We start from the raw sequence: 24,695 nt of genomic DNA, 5'->3' as shown, positions 1-24,695 counted from the left end.
CCCCATCATGAGGTGAATAACAAAAGGGGCTCTCCGAGGTATACAAGCTCCTTACACCAGGGAGCAGGTGTGGAGGTGACTATCAAGGTGTCTTTTTCTGGGTCAGATTTATGAGCCTAGAAAGAGTTAGCTGGGCCCTTTAGGGAAGATCCTGAAAAAGTAACTAAAGTGATGGAGACAATTATTAGAACACAAGATCCAGACTGGAATGATTTACAGGTAGTCCTGGATACTTTGGTAAATAAAGTACAGTGCTGGCAAAAGCAAGGGAGGAGGCAGAAAAGATCCATATGTAGGGGGCACAGGGCAGTGTCAGTAGACAACCACTTTCCCTCTGCAGACCCTCCATGAGATCCAAATAATCTACCTGAGCAGGATCTATTAACCAAATACCAGCGGTTGGTTTTGTTTGGAATGAAACAGAAGGATACAGGTAAGGACCCTGAAAAAGGTGCAGCACAGTTATACGTTATCTTATATCTCATACGTTACAGCCTAGGTTACAAGTAACTATATATTGAATTTCCATAGCATACTTACAGTTCACAGCTTGTTCTGGCACCTGGGCAGTGCATGGTACTGTCTGTCCTCGGAGGACCTTTTGGAGAGGGAAGAATCAAAAAAGCCCATTCAGCTTATCTGAAGGTCATTTTTTAAGAGAAATTCTAAAGCTGTCATTACTTACCACCTGTGGGTACTGATGGTTGCTGCTGGATCTCCTTACGGAGCCTTTTGTGTAGCCAACACCATTTTTGAAGTTGTTCACAGCCTAGAGGCAGAGGAACATGTTATAAAGGTAACCTGAAACTTCAGCACACACACCAACAAAAGCCTCCACATGTATGTAAATACTTGAGCGTTAACACCAAATTTGAAAGTGAGGTGATTGTGTTAAACACAAGTGTGACCTGAATTCGCCACATTGTCTCTAAAGAGCTGTCAGAGATAATGTGTTTGAAAAGTAAATTTAGCCTTATTCAATTTAGCCTTGCTTAAGGCTAAATTAATATTACAGTAATCTTGTCTTCTCTCTCAGCTCCTTACGAGCTCTTTGTCCAATTGATGTAAAAGGCATCACACTACCTGGCGTAGGCTCTTGTTGGCAACTAAAGCATCAGGAGGAACGTCTGTCCGGTGACACGCTGGGCATGTATAATCCTCAGTCTCCAGCAATGCCGTTCTAATACCTGTGCATAATTAGCATAATCACAATGCAATAGTTTTTAGCCAAACTATGGAAAGCTGTTCGGTTCTAATCAAAACACGTATATGATTCATGGGTGAATGTGGTCTCGAGCGTACAGCACGAAGCTGCAGATGTTCAAGTGTCAAAAATTTCTAGTCTGCAGCATTTTGCTCTTGTAATATTTGGAGTGTCGGATGTGTCTTCCTGATTCAACCCATCCTTTTTCCACTCTCTGCAACAGCAAGAAGTCATTGACCCCAAAGTTAAAGAACAAAGCACATCTCAAAAAAAGCATTGGTAGGTCTGAGTTCTGAAGGTTTGAACCAGCTCTCCCGTGGAGAAGAATGTGGATTAAATGCCTAACTATCCATTTGTTGCAGACCACAGCCAGTCACCAGAGATGGCTGTATAATTTTGTATGAGAGAAAGGGCTGTGGGCAAACATTTGGTACCTAATACTGTAATCAAATGCATAGTTAGACACTCCTCTGCATGTAAAGAGGACGTAACTGGATCTGTAGAAAGAGAAATAAGTTTTCTGCCCCCCCTTTTTCTTTAGTCCTTTCCTAGTCAGGGTATACTTAGGCTTTAATTAGAACAGGTAACAAAGTAATTTTGTTCTCTGCTATTTTTGCTTCAGAAGATGAGATGTGATGTTTTCAATTTACAACATGGGAATAACACTTACACTCGTCACAATAACTGCTTCCACAGCAGGGAAGAACAGCTGCATCGGTCATTATGTCTTTACAAATGAGACATAACAGCTCATCCAGAACAGGACCATCAGAAGAGGAGGAGGATGGCTCCTCTGGTAAAGATGGAGGCCTTTTCCTCTTTTCTCTAGCATAAGCTTCCCTGGAGGGCATGTGGGGAAGGAAAAAGAACAAATTTAAAGATGGGTAAAGGAATACTTGTCCAAGCCTTCCGTTTTATCAAAAGAAGATACTAGATGGAATTCTTCTCACTCCACATTACCCTTCTGAACTGTAGGCACTGAGCTGAAACTACTTCTCTATAGCCATAACTCTGTAAAATAAAAACCCAGAGGGGGAGGAAATCTCAATCCAACAGCTGTTGGTTCAATTCTTGTAAGAAGCGTTTGAAACATAAACCAGACGCAAAATGAGCTCTCAACGAGAATGACTCCCTGTCAACACTACTGAAATGTACTGCAGAAATACAGATCCTTGGTGCACCGCAACTTGAACCAACTTCCAGGGGCCTGACAAGTATGAATGACCACCCTCTTTTCATGCGAGCAAGCATCACAGATTTTAAGGTTAAAATGCAATGGCTGTGCTTCCTCTCCTGTAATTACAGATGCAGTCCAACTTGGTTGCATTATCCACTCAGGTGTTTATGCATGCTTTCTCTCATTCGCTATTTGGTCGGTCCAATTAATCCCGTACTCATAGAATCATAGAATAGTTAGGGTTGGAAAAGACCTTAAGATCATCCAGTTCTAACCCCCCTGCCATGGGCAGGGACACCTCACACTAAACCATATCACCCAAGGCTTCATCCTGCCTGCTCTTGAACACTGCCAAGGATGGAGCATTCACCACCTCCCTGGGCAACCCATTCCAGTACCTCACCAACCTGACAGTAAAGAATTTCTTCCTTATATCCAGTCTAAACCTCTGCTGTTTAAGTGTCAACCCATTACCCCTTGTCCTATCATTACAGTCCCTAATGAATAGTCCCTCTCCAGCATCCCTGTACTTACGCATTAATAATGGGGATTGCGTATTTTCCAGTGTTGGTCAGCATTGCACCCTTTGTGTTGGGATCTTTCACCTCTATCAGGAAACTCCTTGGAATTCCTGTGCTCCTTTTCAGTCTGGGAACAGACTCTACATTTCTGTCCTGTTAAGAAAAGAAATGCAGACATACCTCATCTTAAGACCTACACTTAAAATGACAGTTCAGTGACGATTGGAAGAAGCAAAAGCCTTGAAATCCTCTCCTTTTACCCAGCGTGAAGGTTGTTCAACCGAAGTACTTCTTTTCCTAAATGAACATGGCCAGAGTGTTCCTAAGTCACCTATTGTTCCTAAGCCAGCTTCTCAGGGAAGTGGTGGAATCACTGTCCCTGAATTGTGCAAAAACACACGTAGACGAGGGCCTTAGTGACACGGTTCCTGATGGATCTGGCAGTCCTGAAGCATCAGTTGGACTTGATGCAACTCTTCCAACCTAGTTGGTTCTACGATTCTGTGAAAGGCTTAAGCAGAGTTTTGATCTGAGCCGACATTCTTTGGCTTAACAACAGGTTTCTTAAGGGTGAAATATCCCTTAGCACATGATCCACTGGGAGAAGACACACAAACCTGATCCTCCCCCAAAGCACAATTCAGAGAGAAAACTTAAGTCAGGGCTCTGGGTCAGCCACTGCAGAAACATCTATTCACCAGCTATGGATGAAGGTTGAATTCATACCTCATGTGTATACATTCAGTGACTAATGTTAAAGGGCATGAACACTCAGCCAGAGACTTGTGTCGGTAAAACACACAAATATTCAATAGATGGGGTCAACAGAAACATCTTGGTTTCATGCAAAATACTGAAAACGCCAGCTCTCATTAAAGAGTTAAAACAGAAACATTTCCAGTAATACTGAAATACATAAAAATATGCATGTAAATGCACAGATGAAAAGATCTATGGACTTATTTCATGTCTGTAGCTTAGAAAAAAGAAAACATTACATTTATAATCCCGGCTTTCCCTTGAACTTTGAGGGGCTTTTCAGCATTGCCATGTAACCTCTGTATTTCACCTCAAGAGAAACACTTCTTCATACGATCATTTCTGTGTTTGTTACCTGACTGCCAAGGTCAGAAATTAAACAAGGTCGGAAAGTAACACCACAAGTCCCCAAAATCTTACCCCATTTCTTGGGCAGTCCTTTCTATAGTGGCCAGGTTTTCCGCAACGAAAGCAAACATATGATGGTGGAGGTGTAGCCAAGGGCTTCTTCATGGGACTAAAAAGGTTTCAGGAAAACAAAGGTATGCATTTGTCTCTCTTGTTAAAACAAACATCTACACAATTTTTCCATAATCATCAAAGAACTGATTTGACTTTATCAACACTTACTGGACTGGATCATATTCACGGAAAGACTGTATCATCATGGCTTTTATTTTATCTTCTTCAGAAGCACTGGCTTCAGCCAGGTTGGCAGTCTGTTTAACACAGAATTATTTGACGCACACATTAGAAACACATGCAAGCTCAGCCAGCCAAAGACAACACCACTTGCTCAGTCCTGTACACAGCACCACAATGCTAGCTGATGTTGCCTGAAAACAGATGCTTCTATGAAACAGTTGTCCTGAGAGTGTGCTGGGGAGACTTTGTGCTTGTAAATGACGCTTATGTGCCTGCTAGCCTACTTGAAAAGAGCCTTCTTGGGCACTCAAAACCTTAGGCTTGACATAGACTTGTGTAACCGATCCACTTTTCTTCCAAGTGGACTGAAGTGATGAGGAAAAGAAATGACACTAGCAATAGTTTTCAACTGGTTTTGAAGCTCCAGCCCATTTGAAGGAGAAGATGGTTACTGTGCATTTAATTGAGAAAGATGTCTGCAAGTTATATGATTTACATTTTGCAGCATTAAAAAGAACACACTATGTTAGTGTCAGGTCTCTAGTTTTTGCTTGCTGAAATTCAGCATCAGACACAGAAGCACTGAAGGGAGTCTTTCTGATCCCTCAGCAAGACACAAGGCTCTCTTCAGTATAAACGTGACCATCCAGTCCCGTAGGCAATCCAAACTGCATTTCCCCAAATAATATTTCACAGCACAATGCCCCTGTGCTAAGCCGGTCTGAATAAAGTGTTTAGAGTAAGTAACAGTTTTGAGCTGCTTTATGTTTTGTTCATGCGTTTCTCAAAAGGTTCAATGTGCACCACTTGGACAGTTTTTCACATTTGAGAGTAAAACTTCACATGGGTTTACAGAACCAAGGCCACATGCAGGGACAGCAAAAGGCACAACATTTAATTTCTTCACTGAGAGAGGGAAGATGCTGCCGGTGGGAAGACCTCTTGTTCTTAGCAATGAACTCCTGTCTCTCTTCTCAGCAGAAAGAACTAGCTCCCATCTTTTGCATTGACTTGGCTAACTCTATGCTTTTGCACAAAGTGCAGTCATTAGTGTCTTGCTGAAGTTACAGTGTTGAGCCAAAAGAGCACGCAGTTCCATCCCAAAACAGGCCACTGCAACACTTTCAGCTGGTCACATCTAGTACACTGTAGATACACACTGGTATAGTCCTCTAAACAGTCAAGGACAAAATTTACACAGATGACACAGTCTGCATTCAAACAAATTTGTGTTCTCCACTGTCTAGAGCCTGGAATTTGTGGGACTGTGCAGTATTCAAAGAATGCTTCTGTGCCTCTGACGACTAGAAATTCAAAACCAGCCATGCCATTGTCCAAGTTCCAGAAACACTTGTACTTCAGCTGTTGCAAACTGCCCTGAAATGTCCATAACATACAGACAATTAAATTCCTTTGTAAAAATTCTGTTAGATTCCAACACAAAATTAATGAAACATAGGAAAAACGGTAAACAGCTTCTGAAGTACTGGTGCTTTATTTCCTGAAGATGAGTAACGCTGCAACATTGTGTTGGCGCTGAGAAGGCACTCCCCTTCTGTCTTTCCAAATTGGCCAGTACTCTTGAGAGTACAGTATCAAATTATACATACTTCTTAAGGTTAAAATAAATACTTTATTAAAAATTAAAGTTTTGTTCACATTACAACAGTTATCCATCTATAGACTGCAAGTAAGGCTTAAAATTATGAAGGAAACACTTATTTTTAAGTATTTTACAACAATACATATATATACACACCTTTGAAAGCTGGGCCAGAGAATTAGATGCAGAAGACTCACCATTCTTTTGTGCAGCAAAAAATAAAGGCATATCCAAGTTCTAGAATCAAAACATAGCGAGAGTTAACCCCTACTGCAGTCTGAAAATCTGCACTATACCCACTGCGTGTCACTGAAAGAGGCATTTCCAACCTACTATAATTTGTATTTGTTCAGAATAAAGTCCTAACCTGTGACAGCTGAAAAGTGCCTGTGTGCTTAATGAGACGGAACTAAACTAACCAGCTCGCTGGAGATGGACTTACCATTAGGTAACTAACCCAGAATATCTCAGAGAGGGGCCCTTGTGAAAAATGCTGAAGTTTATTGGAGAAGGAAGCATCACTACAGGAATCTTACTTGCAGTGTAGTTTGCAAATTAATCGGTTAATGTCTCATCACTTAAAAATGCACTTATACAGTTATGCTTTGATGAACACAGTAGCTGCCTGTCAAGAAAAAAAGCAGCCCTGAAACATGTGCTCTGCCCTTCTTCTCAAGAACTGCAAAGATGCCAAATTCACTATACCCCACCAAACCCAAACACCAATCTGAACCATCAGCCACAAAAGTAACCTGCCAATTTGTCTATAAAAAAAGAAACTGCTCAAATTAAAAAAGAAAAAGGTGTTTACTATGACAGAGTAGCCTATAAAAATGGAGAAAAAAAATTCTTGTACTTTTATAGACCACAGGACAAACTATCCAAATTAGTTTGGGAACTGTGAGAATTTTTATTATTCTTCTGTCAGAGCAAACCCAGTCTTTCATGGTGATGAAAGCATGGATTCAAAGCACAGTCATGGCAGTTTTTTTCTCCACTGCAAACACACTCCTCCCTCCCAGCTGCCTACGCCAGTAGCTTGCCACAATGAAGTCCTCAGGCCCCAGTTAGGAATGGGCCACAGTGTTTGCAGAGAGCTACTACTGACGTGCAGCTTTTACAAAAAGCACAGAAGAGGCTGTACAAACTCACAACATTACTAGCTATAGGCAGACAGAGCTCGAACGTGGCACCAAGTTCAATTGTGCACACCTGGAACCTGCATGAACTAAAGATGATCGCACACTATCTGCACAACACAGTCACACAGGACATATTCTAGCATATGCAATAGGAAATACCATGCATCACTAGGCATAAATCCCAGCATTCACATCAGAACTGGGCAAATTGATGGCGTGACTCAGTTTGCACTATGATGAAACAGTACATTTGAATGACAATCTGTACTATGTTTTACTGGGAGATAGATGAAGTTAATGTTTGGAAAATTAATACAAGACTACATAGTTTAGAATTCAGTGCAGTGTGCAGAAAAAAAGGGTGAGATTGGGTTTTTACGTACTGCTTCTGATGTTCTGCTCACTGGCTCAGTTCGACTTCTAGGAGGAGACAGAAAGGTGATCAGAACTTAAAGCACTTGTACCCAACAGAAAGCACCGAAAATCAATTATAAAACCCAAACATCAAAACATTACGTTCTGATAGTCTACTGAATATGGACATTTATTTGTATACACAAACTGTTAACTCTTGGTCATTCAGCACAACTAAGAAAACCTCCAAAATCCCATTTCTACTTTGTCCTAAGTCAGACTTACAGATACAAAACACACCTGTGCAAGAGAAAGCACTCATATTTTCTCTGCCACCTAAGTATCAAATATATCAAGTCTGTACTACGGTTTTGTGTTCTTAAATAATCAACCCTCAAACTATGAAGGTAACTTCAGGCAATCTGTACATCCCTAGTATTACAAACAGGTGTCACCTACAGTACTTTAGTTTCTATGGCAGAACAGTGATAGCCCCAACACTTCAAAGGCCAAGTTTACTTCAGTGAAAGAAAAAAAAAAGTCATCTGACAAGGAACTAACAAAACTGTCAGCAGCTTAGCCTTTAGAACAGTGCTTCCTTGTGGAAGCCCAAGCACTGTGCTCAGGTATCTACCATACTTAGCCGTGAAAGTGCCAAAGTACTAGCCATGTTACATACGCTGTACTGACTAACACTAGTAGTAGAAGTGTCACCTGAAAGAAGCTGCTCCTGGGATTTTGTGTGACTGAGGAGCCCTGTGACAAAAAAAAATAAAAATAAAAATCTTAATTGCCAGAATTTGTTTTATGATAATGCTGCAGCATTTTAAGAAATACTTATTCCATCTGAAACCTTGCTGCGGTTCCACGTACTCACTGACCAAACATTAAGCACTCTACCCCCTGTTTCTGCAATGTTTCCAGCTGAAGGAATAGAAAGCTGATCTGCCCCATCAATTTTCAATGCTAGAAGAGCAGTGCCATTCTTTCCTTAGCCCCACAGACAGGTAAAACAGCATCAGGAGGATAGCCACCAACTGCTGGTAATGTGCTAAGTTGCTTACTGAGCTTCAGGTTTGGAAAGGATTAACTACTCCTTCACTGTACTTGCACAACAGGCAATACACTTTATGACACTGCTCTTTTCGTCTTGCCCAAAACAGACCCTGGCTTTAGGAAACTAATAGGAATCACTTTTGAATGGAACTTGACTTGTTTGCATGGTTTGCCAGCTGGCAAGCGTCGATCTTTCCCGTGTAGCCAGTATGCAAGCCCCAGCCATTTGGGGCATAAGAATACCTGACATATCCTGTCCCTCTCCCCCAAATACAAGAAAAAGTCAAACACTAAGAATCAGACTCTTCTGAGACAGGAGCAAATTTTAAGTTTACACTACACTGCAGAACTGTCTTCGCTCTAAAAGCCATAAAAGCAAACACATTTAACAAGGAATCTCTCCACGCAGACAAAACAGGATCTACAACTTGGCTCTCAGAAAAATTAACCCCAAGAACCAAACCCACAGGATCATTTTAAAAGGTTCTACTGTTGCAGTTTGAACCCCATATCCCAGCAGGCCTAAAAACATAAGTCTGCTTCAGGACCTATACAGGAAAATCCACCCAGTGAGAACAAAAATTAACGGAAGCTTTAACAAGAAAGATACAATCTGAATGTCTCATATGCACTGAAACAGTTCACACACTGAAACCAACAGCAAAGAGTGCAATGCTGTGTGGACACTTACGTAACATCCGTTTTGCTGGTAGCTTTAACTCCTCCAGCAGGGATTCTTTTAACGATTACCAATGAGTTTTTAGGAATCAGGGCATCTTCTGTGTATTCTGAAACCAACAGAAATACAGAAAAAGATATTCAAAAGGGCATGTATTAGTACATCATGAACTACACAGCACTTCAGAGAAGGCCTTTACAGGTACAGAAGCCAAATCTTATATGTAACATTGTGCTTTCATTGTCTGAACACACTAACAGTACCTTTCAAGACATTTTCAGGTTTGATAACCAAACACCACCAGCTAAATCTTTTTCCTTTCTTAAAAACAGTTTGAATGCCAACAGCAAAATGGTCTCAGAGGTCACTACAGGTGAGCCGGCTAATACAAGGGTTGCATTCCTAAACTAACTGAAGTTGCTTAATGAGATGCTTCTATTAGGCTCCAAAACCAATAGATCTCTGGAGATACACAAACCACTCCAAAGTCTCATCTGCTCAGTGCTTTACATGTGCTTGATCAAGTCTGATGCTAAGACTAGATCCAACCACACCTAGGCTCTATCAGGAGTTCAGAAAGCCAGGGGTTGGGTGCACTCTGAACTTTGTGTCTCAGTGGGAGGGTCTCCTCTCTTTCATCTTCGGTTTCTATGCACATCATTTTAGCTTGATTCTCCCTTGATTTTCTTTTTCTGCATTCCATTAGACATAAACCATTGACCAAGCCTGAGACTAAGGCTAGATCTAGCTTCACCTAGGCTCCCCTCAGGGGTTTACAAAGCTCAGGGCTCTATTCTGGACACCGTAAATCAGTGTGCACATTTGACAAACTGGTGTAGCCAGCAGGATGCCAAATCAGATTTCATGACACCACCCCACTTAGTCCCTGGCACTGCTTACCCTCTTGGTGCTCCTGCCACCTGGAGGGATGGGCCCAGGTTCACTCATGCTATGTGGGGATGAGCCATAAAAGGCAGAATGCAGCTTCTGCTGGCTGCGGCCATCATGGGGTGCTCTGCAACATCACCAGCCAGGACATGCCCAAAGCCCTGCACCTGCTGCGCACACGTACCTTCTTTGGTCTGGGCATTGCTGATCTGCAGATCACAGTTGGCTGCCTTCAGCTTCTCCTTGCGCATGATCTTGCACTTGAGGTCGCAAAGGGAGATGTCGAAGCCACTGAAGGTGACCGTATCATAGTCCAGCTTGGAGAAGAACTTGTAGTGGATGCAAGACATGGTCGGGGCCAGGCAGTGCCTGCTCCACTACCGTATCTAGCTCGGCAAATGACAGATAGAGGCCTTGCAGCCTCTATGAAGGTGAGGGCACGTGGCAAAGCCCACCGAGGGCACTGGGGTGAGCAACACAGGCTGAGCTTGTGCTGGCCAATGGCGTTCAGAGGCTGCAGCACTCTGCCACAGCTAGGCCCTGAGATATCAGGCAGCCTCGGCTGACAGAGCCTCACGCCTCCATCCTGGCTTAGTGAGGCCCTGGCTTTGCCACCTTAACTACTGCAGGCTATGGTGCTCAGCAAGTGAGCTGTGCCGTGATGTCGGCACCAGCCCCAGTCCTCCTCAGAGCCCAGGGGAGGAGAGTTCCCCGAAGCCCCAGCCTGGCCTCGGTGTCCTCTCCCGCATGCAGCACTCTGAGGATTGACCAACCAACCTCTATGGCGACTCAAGCACCTCTGCCCCAGCCTTCACCAGGTGCCACAACACAGTGCACCCGGGTGACCCAGCGCATTGTGACAAAAGGCTTGTATCACGTGCAGTTCCGAGCACCCCAAAGGGGGGGGACCCATCACACCTGGGCCTGTCACTGCCCTGAGCTGCTCCTGTCCCTGCTGTCTCCCCAGCCTGACCTCACACAGTGACCATCCTCTCATCCCCCGTGCCCGTGCCACAGAGCCAGCAAAGGGAGGCGACAGAACAAGCTGTTTGAGGGCATCTTAAAGAATCACAGACTTCAGTCAAAGCAGCCAATGACCATTTATGTTTATTGCCATTAACCAATGCATTTTCCCACTGTCACACATCCACAGCTGCTTCAACTCTGGAGAAAAGGACTAAAAAGTAACAAATGTGCCACCAGCATTGGGAGAGGCTCCAGGTTAGAATCAGTATCTCTTCTGAGCCCCTCACTCCCAACTACTGACAACGTGTTGCAGCCCTCTGGCAGAATGTAGCTCTAAACAGCTTTTGTATCACACTTAGGGGTTGCAAAACTAGAACAAGCTACTGCAAATACCTGAAGGCAATTAGAAAAAGCCATTCCTGAAAGCACAAACAGCGTTACAGCCCTACAGGAAGAAACCAAATCATTATCACAAATGGTAATACAGGGTCAATTAGCTCTAGATCACCTTTGAGAACTACCGGACAGAGCATGCACATTACAGATGATGTGCATTGCTGACTAATAGCCACTGGGGGGTTTATGTGAATCAGTACCACAAAAACAAAACTGACAGAAACAAGATAAAGACTCATTTAAAAAATATGACATGAAGTAAGGCAGGGATTTCCACTAAATCTATTTGGGTGGCAAACTTCCTGACTCCCAGACAAAGGTAGAGGACTGTGAACTAAAAGGAGCCAAGTTGTCATACTCCCTCTCTTGTTCTGCTTTCTAACGATGTATGCCTGTTCTCACTGTTGTGTGACCTTATGAACTCAACTCAGGCCTTGAACAGTGAACAGTACAGTGTGACCCTGATGGTCACAAGAAAAGGAGGAACTGTCAGGAAAATCTCTTTCCCTAACTATTGTAGCAATTGGTCTTTAGAGTATGAAGCTGTATGAACTTTCTTCAGGTCCATATAGTTGACACTGTAAACTGCATAGCTGTGGTTCAGTCAGCACAACTAAAGAACACCAGCTCACTGCAAGGGGGAGAAGAGCAGCCCTAGCTCTGAAGAAGAAAGGATACCTCTGAACTACCCAGAACAGAGCAGCAGCTCAGCCCCTCTGACATCTCACTGAAACTCTCCCCTCACCTTGCAGCAGAGATAAGGTACGGCAGCAAGACCAGCTCCAGGGATGTCTTGCTCAAGAAAGAAGCAGATGGATGACAATGCCACACAATTAGAGCTGCTTTGCAAAACAGCACTATATGTGTGTGTTGAGCAGGCGTTGCACAAATCACTGAACACTTGAAAGGTATAACAATCATGTGTAAGAATCACAGCCTGTTTAGTCTAGAGAAGAGGAGACTGAGAAGGGATTGTCATTAATGCACAGAAATATCTGAAAGACAGGTGCCAAGAGGATGGTGCCAGACTCTTTTCAGTGCTACCCAGTGACAGGACGAGGAGCAATGGCCATGAACTAAAGCACAAGTTTCATCTCAACATGAGGAAGAACTTCTTTACACTGAGGGTGTCAGAACGCTGGAACAGGCTGCACAGGGGGGCTGAGGAGTCCCCCTCTGCACAGACATTCCAAAACCACCCAGACACATTCCCGTGTAACTTGCTCTGGGTGGCCCTGCCTTGGCAAGGGGTTCAACTGGAAAATCTCCAGACTTCACTTCCAACCCTAACAATTCCATGACTCTGTAAAACCACATTCAGGATGCCCCAGTTTCACTGGTACACCTCATGGCCATGAACAGAGAATTACTCTCAAAATTCCATATTTTGTGTCCTAGCCTCTCTCCTTGAATAGCACATGCCAGCTCAAGAATTTTTAGACTCTTACTCCTCTCCCCATTCTGAAAGGCGTCCTCCAAGGCATTGCCCCTGTCGAGGCCCACAAAAGCCTTCTGTTCATGGGGGGACACTTTACCTCCATCATCGCACTGTCCTCCCAGGAAATGATCACTCAGGAAGGACTCTCACTGAAAACACAACTTGAATAGGACTGCTATGGGATGTGGGTCAGGTTGGCTATGGGGACTGGACAAGCCATTCTGTGGTGAACCAGAGACAGCGGGGGAAGTCCAGGGTAGCCAGCTGCCAGTGCTGGGGCTCAGCAGCCTGCAGGACACACACACACATTCCCAGCTGCTCACCAGTGCTGCTGACAGACATCAGGGTTTCTTGAGTTGCCACTGCTGGTCAGAAGGCTACATGCAGCAAAACATATGGCTGCGTGACGAGGCCTAAAGCAGAAACACACAGTTAACAAAAGCATCCCCGTGCACAAGGGAACCCTCCAGCTTCTCCCCAAAAAAAGTCAACTGCATCCTTAGATGCATCATTTAAGGAGACAGAGACTTCAGCAACAAGCCCAAGAACTTCTGACTTGTGCACCTGGCCACCTATTTTCAGTGCATGTTGCAAATGCTCTAATGCAGCTCACTACCCCCATCCAGGTTTTAGAAAACTGTGCAACTACAAACCTCCCCCACTTACGCCCTGAGCCACAGAAAAGCCCTCAGAGGGCAACGGGAATGTGCTAACACCCTGATTAAGACATTCACTGCTCACTGTGCTGCTCCAGGTAGTTGCACTGGCATGAAAGGGCACATTGTACTGTGGGACAGGAAGGCAAGGGGCAAAAGGTAACACCAAACTCCTTAAACAAGCAATACTACCACAGTCTCTGCATCCTGCAGAGTCTTTTCTGAGATCTCAAAGAAGCAGCCATGCTAATATGCCTCCTGGGACAGTGTGTACAAACAGCCTCTACTGGAGCACAAAATGGGATCCTTACTGGGCTCTCACTGAAGTCCCCACATCTCCAGGCTGGTGGGATATCGCCAGCACATCCGCACCTTTGATGTTCAGGGTCTACTACAAGGATGGTTTCCATTCTGTCACATCCTCCGAGCTTTAACCATGGCAAAACCAGAGAACGTTCATGAAAGCACCAGCACACAAGTACACATCCTTATCACAGACCACCTGCCCCATTACCAAAGTGAGTGTTGCCGTCAGTGTGCTTGCAGATCAGGGTCTTATGATCATCAGCACCAACAAAGTCAGTTGGAATTGGAAACGGAAAGAAAACCAGATGCAATCTGTCCAGTTTCATTCAAGCTCAGGTACGTTCCATTTCACATTGACTGCGATTCACAGCAGGTCCCAGGCAACCCTCCAGATCCAAACATCACCCCTGGGCAGGGGACAGAGAGGGAAAGATGAGGAAAGGGAGCAGGACACCGATTCTCCAAGAAAAACAAAGGCAGCAGGACACGTGAGAGAGGGAAAATGGGACAGGAAGGCAGGACAAAGGCAAAGACAGGCAAAAATATGAGATGGGGAGCAGGACAGAGCTGGAGGTAAGAAAGCCAGGGCTGGGCAGGAGGACAGAGAGATGGAAGGAAAAAACCACACTGTGTTGCGACTGAGAAATAAGAGTGACAGGGTAGTGGTGGTGGGGAGCCCTAAGAGGAAGTATGACAGAAAAATGGGGGGCACAGGGCAAAGACAGGGAGCAGGACAGAAACAGAGAGAAAATGAGAGGAATGGAGCAGGGCAGAGGTGGAGAAAGAAAGGAAAGAAGAGAAAGGCAGCAGAACTAAGGGAAAGAGAGAAAAGAGCAGGGACAGAATGCAAGACAAAGTGATGGAACAGAAAATCCTGATGGGCTTCAGGCTCAAGATGAAGGAATGAAAAAAATGGGGAGAGCAGGCCAGAATGACAGAGAGAGAAGGAAGAGAGAGCAGGGCAGCACTGGAGGACAAAACCAACTGCTGGGCACCAGGTCAAGAGAGGGAGAAAGAAAAATTCCAGAGCCAGAGTGAAAGAAGGCACAGCCAGCTGGACAGAGAGGCTGAGCAGGAAAGGATGGGACATGGAATGGGACAGAGAAAGAAAGAGAGAGAGACAGAGAGAGAGAGAGAAAGAGAGAGAGAGAGAAAGAGAGAGAGAGAGAAAGAGAGAGAGAAAGAGAGTGAAAGAGAGAGAGAAAGAGAGAGAGAAAGAGAGAGAGAGAGAGAGAAAGAGAGAGAGAAAGAGAGAGAGAGAGAGAGAAAGAGAGAGAAAGAGAGAGAAAGAGAGAGAGAAAGAAAGAAAGAAAAGAAAGAAAGAAAGAAAAGAAAGAAAGAAAGAAAGAAAGAAAGAAAGAAAGAAAGAAAGAAAGAAAAACAAAGAAAGAAAGAAAGAAAGAAAGAAAGAAAGAAAGAAAGAAAGAAAGAAAGAAAGAAAGAAAGAAAGAAAGAAAGAAAGAAAGAAAGAAAGAAAGAAGGACATGAGAAGAATAAAAGGGTAGGGATCTGCACAGAGATGGAGAAAGAAGCAGCAGGGAAAGAGGAAGAGAGGCAAACAGTGGGAGAGGGAGCAGGGCAGAGAGAAGTAAGGACTACGGGATTGACAGAGATCATCAAAAGACGTGGTGGGTAGAGGAAAGGTGAGTGGGTAAAAAACAAATAGGGGCAGGGAGAGCTTGCTAGCAACACCAAACTGTGTGGTTCGGTCGATAGGCTGGAGGGAAGGAATGCCATCCAGAGGGACCCTGACACACCTGAGAGGTGGCCAATGACAACCTCATGAAGTTCAACCAAGCCAAATGCAAGCTCCTACACCTGCGTCAGAGCAATCCCAGCAATCCCAGCTACAGGTTGGGAGCAGAAGAGACTCAGAGCAGCCCTGCCCAGAAGGACTTGAGGGTGTCAGTCAATGAGAAAATGAACATGACTGTGTGCTCACAGCCCAGAAAGCAACTGTGTCCTGGGCTGCATCCAAAGGAGTGTGACCAGCAGGGCGAAGGAGGTGATCATGCCCCTCTACTCTGCTCTTCTGAGACCCCACTTGCAGCACTGGGTGCAGTTCTGGTGTTCCCAACATAAAAAGGACACGGAGCTGTTGGAACAAGTCCAGAGCAGGACACGAGAACGATCAGGGGCTGGAGCAGCTCCTGTATGGAGACAGGATGAGAACACTGGGGTCTTCAGCCTGGAGAAGAGAAGGCTGCATGGAGACCTCAGAGCAGCTTCCAGTGTCTGAAGGGGGGCTACAAGGATGTTGGAGAGCAACTCTTCATCAGGGACCAGAGTGACAGGATAAGGGGTGATGGGTTCAAGCTGAAACAGGGGAAGTTTAGGTTAGATATAAGGAAGAAGTTCTTCCCTGTGAGGGCAGTGAGGGGCTGGCACAGGCTGCCAAAGGAACTTGGGAATGCTCCATCCCTGGCAGTGTTCAAGGCCAGCCTGGACAGAGCCTTGGGTGACATGGTTTAATGTGAGGTGTTCCTGCCCATGGCACAGGCTTGGAACTGGATGATCTGAACGTCCTTTCCAACCCTAACTATTCTAGGATTCTAAAACCAGAGCAACAAACAAGACTAACAACTAAGAGAAAGAGAAGTGCAGGAGCAAGGAGCAGCTCAGAGGGATGGAGAAAGAAAGAGAAGCATCAGAAGCCCTGCAGAGTGATGGAGGAAGGGTCTGGGAGCAGCAGACACAGCCAGAGAGAGGAGAAGTAGGCAGGGAGAAAGGCAGAGATGGTGGGATACAGAATGAGCTGCAAGCAGGAGAAGGGGCTGGTAGAGAGACAGAGAAAGAAGGACTTGGAGAAGAGAGGGACGTGGAGGACAGCACAGGAATAGAAGAGAGGTCTGGGGAAGGAGACAATGACAGTAAGGGGAAAGGGAGCGGGAGCTTGGAGAGATGAGAGGCAGACACGGCCCCAAGGGCCGGGCACTCACCACAGCTCCCGCTCTCCGTCCTGCCAGGGAACCTCTTCAGCCCAGGCCCTTCTTTCTCTGCCTCTCTGTGCTCTCCCCTTTCCTCCTGTGCAGGCCCAGGGCCAGCTGCAGGCCGCAGGCCGGGCTGGGGCAGCTCTCGGCGCTCTGGCAGTCGGGGTGCCCGGTGCCTGTGCCCACAGCGGGGCTGTCTCCATCTCCACAGGGGCTCGCTCACCTCAGCGCTGGCCCCGGCCCTCCCCTCAGCACAACCTGCAAGCCCCAGCACCAACATGGCCGCCGGCAGCCCCAGCACTACAGCTCCCAGCATGCCCCGGGGCGCTCCTCCTGCTGCCAGGCCCTGCTGGGCCACCGTCCCCTGGCCATAGGCCAGAGGGAGCAGGAGAAGGGCAGGAGCCGGAGAGGTGAGGAGCTCACCTGTGGGCTGGGGCTGTGCTGGGGTTGGTCCATGTCCCGTCTGCTTCTGCCCCACTTGTCAGCACAACCAAACAGCTGCTTGTGTCCCTGACCAGTAGAGCTGAGCATCTGCTTTTGTCCCTTACCAGTAGAGCTGAGCATCTGCTTTTGTCCCTTACCAGTAGAGCTGAGCATCTGCTTTTGTCCCTTACCAGTAGAGCTGAGCATCTGAATGTCCCTTACCAGTAGAGCTGAGCATCTGCTTTTGTCCTTCATCAGTAGAGCTGAGCATCTCCTTTTGTCCCTTACCAGTAGAGCTGAGCATCTGCTTTTGTCCCTCATCAGTAGAGCTGAGCATCTCCTTTTGTCCCTTACCAGTAGAGCTGAGCATCTGCTTTTGTGTCTTACCGGTAGAGCTGAGCATCTGCTTTTGTGTCTTACCGGTAGAGCTGAGCATCTGCTTTTGTCCCTTACCAGTAGAGCTGAGCATCTCCTTTTGTCCCTTACCAGTAGAACTGAGCATCTGCTTTTGTCCCTGACCAGTAGAGCTGAGCATCTGCTTTTGTCCCTCATCAGTAGAGCTGAGCATCTGCTTTTGTCCCTCACCAGCAGAGCTGAGCATCTGCTTTTGTCCCTTACCAGTAGAGCTGAGCATCTGCTTTTGTCCCTTACCAGTAGAGCTGAGCATCTGCTTTTGTCCCTTACCAGTAGAGATGAGCATCTGCTTTTGTCCCTTACCAGTAGAGCTGAGCATCTGCTTTTGTCCCTTACCAGTAGAACTAAGCATCTGCTTTTGTCCCTCATCAGTAGAACTAAGCATCTGCTTCTCCCCCTCATCAGTAGTTGATACCTTGGCATGTTAAGTACTTAAGAAAGACAATACTTTTATTTAAGCAAAGGAATTCCTTTAACCCCCTGTTGTGGTTTAAACCCAGTCCCCCAACTCCCGGAGAGTTAGGAAGGAAAATCCAAGGAATGTAGCCCCCACAGGTTGAGATAAGAACGGTTTAATAGCTAAGGCCTAACACAATAATAATGATACAGCCAATAACAAGCTAAAAGAATACAACACCTCACCAGCCACCGACCCATAACTCACTCCACCCTGCCCGGCCGAGCACCATGTGCTCCCTCCTCCATTTTCATCTCGAGCTCCACTTCTCCTGCTCTCTCTCTCCCAGCTGCATCCTGGGCATCATGTGCTATGGTATGGAATACCTCATTGGCTAGCCTGGGTCAAGTGTCCTGTCTTTACTTCCTCCCAGCCTCCCCTCCTCCACCTGGCTGGAGCATGTGCCCAGAAAAAGCCTTCAACAAAAACACCCTCAAAACATGCTGCTATCACCAACTGTTCCCAGCCCAGAAGTCAAACCACAGAACTGCACCAGATACAAGAAGGAAACATGACTGCTATGGCTGAACCCATGACATTATCCACCCCTTATTCCATACCATTCATGCCATGCCCAGATCCCACATTTCCAATACACCATCACTCTTAAGTCCACCCCTCGATCATGAGACATCTCTATGTTGCATCTCTGGAATGATGGCCTGAAGTATCTGGGCCCACCAGGCTCAAAATCATTCACCGTCCCCTTCAGCAGTTCTACAGCTTGCTGCTGGGGACTCCATACAGCTGCCTTCCACTTCCAATGCTTCCAAAGCACTGGAGGGGCCCAGTGGATCAGATACTTGGCCATACTGTCCCACATGCCCTGCAACTCATGACTGTCCAGCCTTGGGAACAGTCTCCTGGTGCTCCTATGTACTTGTCTAACCTTAGACAAGACCCAAACCTGACTCTGCTTAACTTTTGGGATCAGGGCTGATGTAGCTGCCCTGCTTGCCAGTTCTCCCACCACCAGCTTCTCTTCTCCTGAGTCTGGATCTTCCTCATCTGCCTTGCTGGGAAGTGCTGTGTGGTCTCCTGCATCCTGCTGGGGGTCGGCGGGCGACTTCCGGGGGACACTCTCGGCCGTCGGAGGGTCGGGAACGGCCGCGGGACTCACCTCCCCTGCTGCCTGATCCTGCTGCTCAGCTACCGCCCTGCTCCGCTCCTCCCCCGCCTGCTCCCGCTGCTCTGCCACAGCCGTTTGGTTCCCCGTGCCGCTCTCCCTGGCAGCCTCAGCTGCCGGCAGCTCCCGGGGAGGCTCCTTCCCGGCTTCACGCAGCCTCACGCAGACGGAGGCGAGGACAAGGACAAGGACGGCGAAGAGCAGCGGGACGGCCTGGTACAAGTCCACGGCCACGTCCATCCCCCTCTGCTGCCGGAGCCCCACCGTATTACAAGCCTCCGACACAAAGTACAGTGAAACAAAAGCTTTAGCCCAAGCCCCATGATCGACAAACACAAACACATCCAATCCATATACAAAGTACCCGGCAAAATCCCGAAACCGCGAGATCCAGAGAAAAACCTCTAAGAGCCAATAAATCAGCATTGTGACAAGAGACCATAAATCCGCTCAGATCTGTTCTTAGCTCAAACCCTCGGGCCCCACATTGGGCACCAAAAATGTCGTGGTTTAAACCAAGTCCCCCAACTCCCGGAGAGTTAGGATGGAGAATCGAAAGAATGTAGCCCCCACGGGTTGAGATAAGAACGGTTCGATAGCTAAGGCATAACACAAAATCACTACTGACATTACTGTTGGGGGTCGAGCATGGGCGCTTGAACAGGCCTACAGCAAGCTGTGAGAAAGTGAACTTATGACCCCAGGTTAAAAAAGGAAGAAGTGTCAAGATCAGCAAAACAGGAATGCAATAACAGGATGCCAGTAATTGCAGAAGCATGATGTAACGCTAAGCTGAAGCGAAGGTGTGAAACCAATCAGGAGAGGTAAAGGGGAGCGTGTATCCCTCGTGGGCAAAGCGAAGCAGCCAATCAAGTAATGCGTGATCGCGTGTAAGACAGTATATTAAGAGCAGCCTTGTAATCAATAAATGGAGCATTTTGTGAACCTACATCGTATCGGTGTTTTCTCCCCTCCATCTGGCCGCGGCATTCTGGTGACCCCGACGTGATAACAGGAGAGAGAGAGACCGTGGACGAGAGAAGGTGGAGATCCCGGCTGCCTGAGAGAGGCAGGCTGCCCGAGAGAGGCAGGAAAGGAGCTCAAATTACGTGGCCACGGCTGACTGGTGAGTCAGGCAGACTGCGGTCTGGTTCGGGATGGGTTTCACTGTATCAGCGATAGAAAAGGCTACGACAGAAGCGTAGCGAAGAAAACAGGGTACTCGATACCCCGACAGGAACTTGTGGATTTTTTATTTTGGTGCCGACGAAGGGGGTTGTTAGAAAATACGGGACAGTTATTCTCCAAAGATCAATGGCGTAAGATAGGGGAAGAATTGTGGGAGTCGGTGAAGCTTTTAATCTCGAGACTTGGGAGAAAATTACTAAGGAAGAAGCCCCTGATTTATGGATGCTTTCAGTCCTTCCTAAGGTGAAGGGAGCAACCTTTAAAGAGACAGACTTAAAGTTAATGCTGTCTACCGGACTTGAGATCTCTTTGTGGAATGAGGCAGGAGTTAAACTGTGGAATGCAGCCATGAAAGGCAATGATGCTGTGAAAAGTTTGTTAGTCATTTGGAGAACTGTTTTAGAGATGTTAAAGTCAAAAAATGAGATCATGGAGACCAGTGTGCACCCCCCCCCCCCTCCCGAACCTCCGCCGGTTGCCGCCGCGGTAGTGAAGACTGAGGATGACGATGAAGATGATCCTTTCAACCTGAGCCCTATTGACCCCGAGAAGGAGCCTGTGCACGTTCATCAGTTTGCTGTTGCTGCTCCTGTGATCCTGACGCCTGATAATGCTGATGCTGACCTGGATGGTGCTCTTGACCTGGAGCCTATTCATCCGGAAAAGAAGCCTGATTTATATCCCCCATATTTTCATGATAAATGGGTAGCTGTAAAGGGGAGAAGTGAGATGGGTGGGGGATGTGGATGTATTGCACGGTTTCCTGTGGTGTGTGTGCTTCCCACCCGAGATGGGAAGGTCTCTTGTAAGCTCTTATCAGGGGTATAGGGCAGTGCCGCGGCCAGGTGGAGGGGAGAAAACATCGATACGATGTAGGTTCACAAAATGCTCCGTTTATTGATTACAAGGCTGCTCTTAATATACTGTCTTACACACGATCACGCATTACTTGATTGGCTGCTTCACTTTGCCCACGAGGGATACACGCTCCCCTTTACCTCTCCTGATTGGTTTCACACCTTCGCTTCAGCTTAGCGTTACATCATGCTTCTGCAATTACTGGCATCCTGTTATTGCGTTCCTGTTTTGCTGATCTTGACACTTCTTCCTCTTTTAACCTGGGGTCATAAGTTCACTTTCTCACAGCTTGCTGTAGGCCTGTTCAAGCACCCATGCTCGACCCCCAACAGGGCAGAATGTGTCAGACCGTGGAGTTGGGACCCCGTATACAACTCCTTTGATAAAGTCTCTCTGTGATACTCATGTACTAGAAGTTGGTAAATATAAGTATGTCCATGTTTCTATCGACCCTTGGAAACCTTTATAGATATTGCTGGCAACTTCCTCCAACATAGGCTGGCCACCTGTGTCGGAACGAGTGTGCATTTTGGTCAGTATAAAAGCCCAAGCCTCATGCGATGTGAGGGAGGTAGAGCCTCTGTGGGGACGCCCGCTAAGGTTGAGCTGCCACCTCGCACAGCAATGATGCTTCTCGGAGCTGGTTTCCTGGTAGTCTTTACAGGGTCCTTGTGCCACGTCCTATATGTGGGACTGTGTAGTTGGAGCAATGATTGTCTGGATTTTGTGTTTCAAATACTGTAGTTGTGTGGAGTGTGCTTGCGGGATCCCATATGTGTGCGTGTCTGTGTCTGTGTGTGTGTGTGATGAGGGCAGACAGTGTTCTGTATATTTTTTGTTGTCAGGTTCATGTAAAAATTTTAACAGGTAGCAGTTTAACATTTCGGGCAAGAAAAGGTTAATGCAAAAGCGCAGTTGCCGATAGGCCGGTGGTTTTAGCTGTGCAAAGCAGGGTGAGCGACTTTGAAAAAAAAAAACAAAAAAAAAGGGTAATGATAACGCGTTCTAGCTGTTATTAATGACTGTAGTTTTGATGTATATGGGGCTCTATGGGGTAATAATTAAGCAATAATTGGGTTCTATGAGGCAACCAGGGGGCTTTATAGGGCAATAATGGGGCTCTATGTGGTAATATTTCGGCAATAAAGGGGCTCTATGTGGCAACAATGGGGCCTTATGGGGTAATAATGGAGCTCTATGTGGTAATAATTGGGCAATAATGGGGCTCTATGAGGCAACAATGGGGCTTTATGGGGTAATAATGGGGCTCTATGAGGGAACAATGGGGGTTTATGGGGTAATAATGGGGCTCTGTGTGGTAATAATTGGGCAATAATAGGGGTCTATGAGGCAACAATGTGGCAAGAATGGGGCTTTATGGGGTAATAATGCGGCTCTATGAGGTAACAATGAGCTTTATGGGGTAATAATGGGGCTCTATATGGTAAGAATTGGGCAATAATGGGCTCTATGAGGTAACAATGGGGCTTTATGAGGTAATAATGGGGCTTTAAGTGGTAATAGTTGGGCAATGATGGGGCTCTATGAGGCAACAATGAGGCAACAATGGGGCTCTATGGGGTAATAATGGGCCTCTATGTGGTAATAATTTGGCAATAATGAGGCACTATGAGACAATCCTAGGGCTCTATGTGGTAATAATGAACCTCTATGAGGCAACAATGGGGCTTTATGGGGTAATAATGGGGCTGTATGTGGTAATAATTTTGCAATAATGGGGTCTATGAGGCAACAATGGGGCTCTATGGGGTAATAATGGGGCTCTAGGAGGGAACAATGGGTCTTTAGGGTGTAATAATGGTGCTCTATGTGGTAATAATTGTTCAGTAATGTGGCTCTATGAGGCAACAGTTGGGCAATAATGGAGCTCTGAGAGGCAACATTATGGCTTTATGGTGTAATAATGGTGCTCTATGTGGTAATAATTGGGCAATGATGGGGCTCTATGAGGCAACAATGGGGCTCTATGGGGCATTAATGAAGTTCTATGGGGCAGTTATGGGGTTCTATGAGGCAAGAACTCTGTTCTATCCGGGAATAACGGGGCACTATATGGCAACAATGGGGCATTATGGGGTAATAATGGGGCTCTATGTGATAATAATTGGGCAATAATGAGGCACTATGAGGCACCAATGGGGCAAGAATGGGGTAATAATGGGGCTCTATGAGGCAACAATAGGGCTTTATGGGGTAATAATGGGCCTCTATGTGGTAATAGTTGGGCAATAACGGGCCTCTATGGGGCAAGAATGGGGCTCTATGGGGTAATAATGGGGCTCTATGAGGCAACAATGAGGCAACAATGGGTCTTTACGGGGTACTAATGGGGCTCTATGTGGTAATAATGGGGCAACAATGGTTCTCTATGAGGCAACAATGGGGTTTTATGGGGTAATAATGGGGCTCTATATTTTAAGAATTGGGCATTAATGGAGCTCTATGAGGCAAGAATGGGCTTTATGGGGTAATAATGGGGCTCTATGTGGTAATAGTTGGGCAATAATGGGGCTCTATGAGGCAACAATGTGGCTTTATGGGGTAATAATGGGGCTCTATGTGGTAATAATTGGGCAATAATGGGGCTCTATGAGGCAACAATGGGGCTTTATGTGGTAATAATGGGGCTCTATGTCGTAATAGTTGGGCAATAATGGGGCTCTATGAGGCAACAATGTGGCTTTATGGGGTAATAATGGGGCTCTATGTGGTAATAGTTGGGCAATAATGGGGCTCTATGAGGCAACAATGAGGCAACAATGGGGCTCTATGGGGTAATAATGGGGCTCTATGAGGGAACAATGGGGCTTTATGGGGCAATAATGGGTCTCTATGAGGTAATAATTGGGCAATGACGGGCCTCTATGAGGCAACAATGGGGCTCTATGGGGTAATAATGGGGCTCTATGAGGCAACAATGGGGCTCTATGGGGTAATAATGGGGCTCTATGAGGCAACAGTTGGCTAATAATGGAGCTCTGTGAAGCAACAATGGGGCTTTATGGGGTAATTATGGGCCTGTATGTGGTAATAATTGGCCAATAATGGGACACTATGAGGCAACAATGGGGCTCTATGGGGCATTAATGAAGTTCTATGGGGCGAGAATGGGGCTCAGTGGGGCAATAATGGGGTTCTATGAGGCAACAATTCTGTCCTATCGGGCAATAATGGGGCACTATGTGGCAACAATGGGGGTTTATGGGGTAATAATGGGGCTGTATGTGGTAATAATTTGACAATAATGGGGTCTATGAGGCAACAATGGGGCTCTTTGGGGTAATAATGAGGCTCTATGAGGGCACAATGGGGCTTTATGGTGTAATAATGGTGCTCTATGTGGTAATAATTGTTCAGTAATGTGGCTCTATAAGGCAACAATGGGGCAACAATGGGGCTCTATGGGGTAATAATGGGGCTCTATGTGTCAACAGTTGGGCAATAATGGGGATCTATGAGGCAACAATGGGGCAACAATGGGGCTCTAT

The 24,695-nt window shown here is 46.3% G+C and overlaps 1 protein-coding gene and 2 long non-coding RNA genes across 3 annotated transcripts; all 3 read right to left on the bottom strand.

The window, feature by feature from the left end:
- Window positions 1–734: 734 nt before the first annotated feature.
- LOC117438725 (uncharacterized) lies at window positions 735–1,934 on the bottom strand. The gene is made up of 3 exons (XR_004550957.1): window positions 1,875–1,934; window positions 1,084–1,187; window positions 735–769 (listed from the first exon to the last, which is right to left on the bottom strand). It is a non-coding gene; the product is annotated as an uncharacterized lncRNA (long non-coding RNA).
- Window positions 1,935–4,131: 2,197 nt separating this feature from the next.
- Window positions 4,132–6,142, bottom strand: LOC117438724 (uncharacterized). The gene is made up of 3 exons (XR_004550956.1): window positions 6,066–6,142; window positions 4,292–4,380; window positions 4,132–4,178 (listed from the first exon to the last, which is right to left on the bottom strand). It is a non-coding gene; the product is annotated as an uncharacterized lncRNA (long non-coding RNA).
- A 365-nt stretch (window positions 6,143–6,507) lies between these two features.
- On the bottom strand, window positions 6,508–10,378 carry LOC117438711 (E3 ubiquitin-protein ligase RBBP6-like). Its single transcript, XM_034074153.1, has 5 exons — window positions 10,213–10,378; window positions 9,153–9,249; window positions 8,120–8,161; window positions 7,435–7,471; window positions 6,508–6,534 (listed from the first exon to the last, which is right to left on the bottom strand). The coding sequence occupies exons 1-5, from the start codon at window positions 10,376–10,378 to the stop codon at window positions 6,508–6,510; spliced, it is 369 nt and encodes a 122-aa protein (XP_033930044.1).
- Between the last annotated feature and the right edge of the window lie 14,317 nt (window positions 10,379–24,695).

Source organism: Melopsittacus undulatus, unplaced genomic scaffold, assembly GCF_012275295.1.
Source record: "Melopsittacus undulatus isolate bMelUnd1 unplaced genomic scaffold, bMelUnd1.mat.Z mat_scaffold_56_arrow_ctg1, whole genome shotgun sequence".
NCBI lineage: Eukaryota > Metazoa > Chordata > Aves > Psittaciformes > Psittaculidae > Melopsittacus > Melopsittacus undulatus.
This window is presented reverse-complemented; position numbering and strand designations above follow the sequence as displayed.

Excerpts from the sequence above, each read along its gene's own strand:
- LOC117438711 (XM_034074153.1), bottom strand. The coding sequence starts at position 10,378 with ATGTCTTGCATCCACTACAAGTTCTTCTCCAAGCTGGACTATGATACG. Across the intron at positions 8,162-9,152 it reads ACCAGCAAAACGGATGTTAC|GGCTCCTCAGTCACACAAAA; the intron begins GTAAGTGTCCAC and ends TTTTTGTCACAG. Across the intron at positions 7,472-8,119 it reads CCAGGAGCAGCTTCTTTCAG|AAGTCGAACTGAGCCAGTGA; the intron begins GTGACACTTCTA and ends GTCTCCTCCTAG.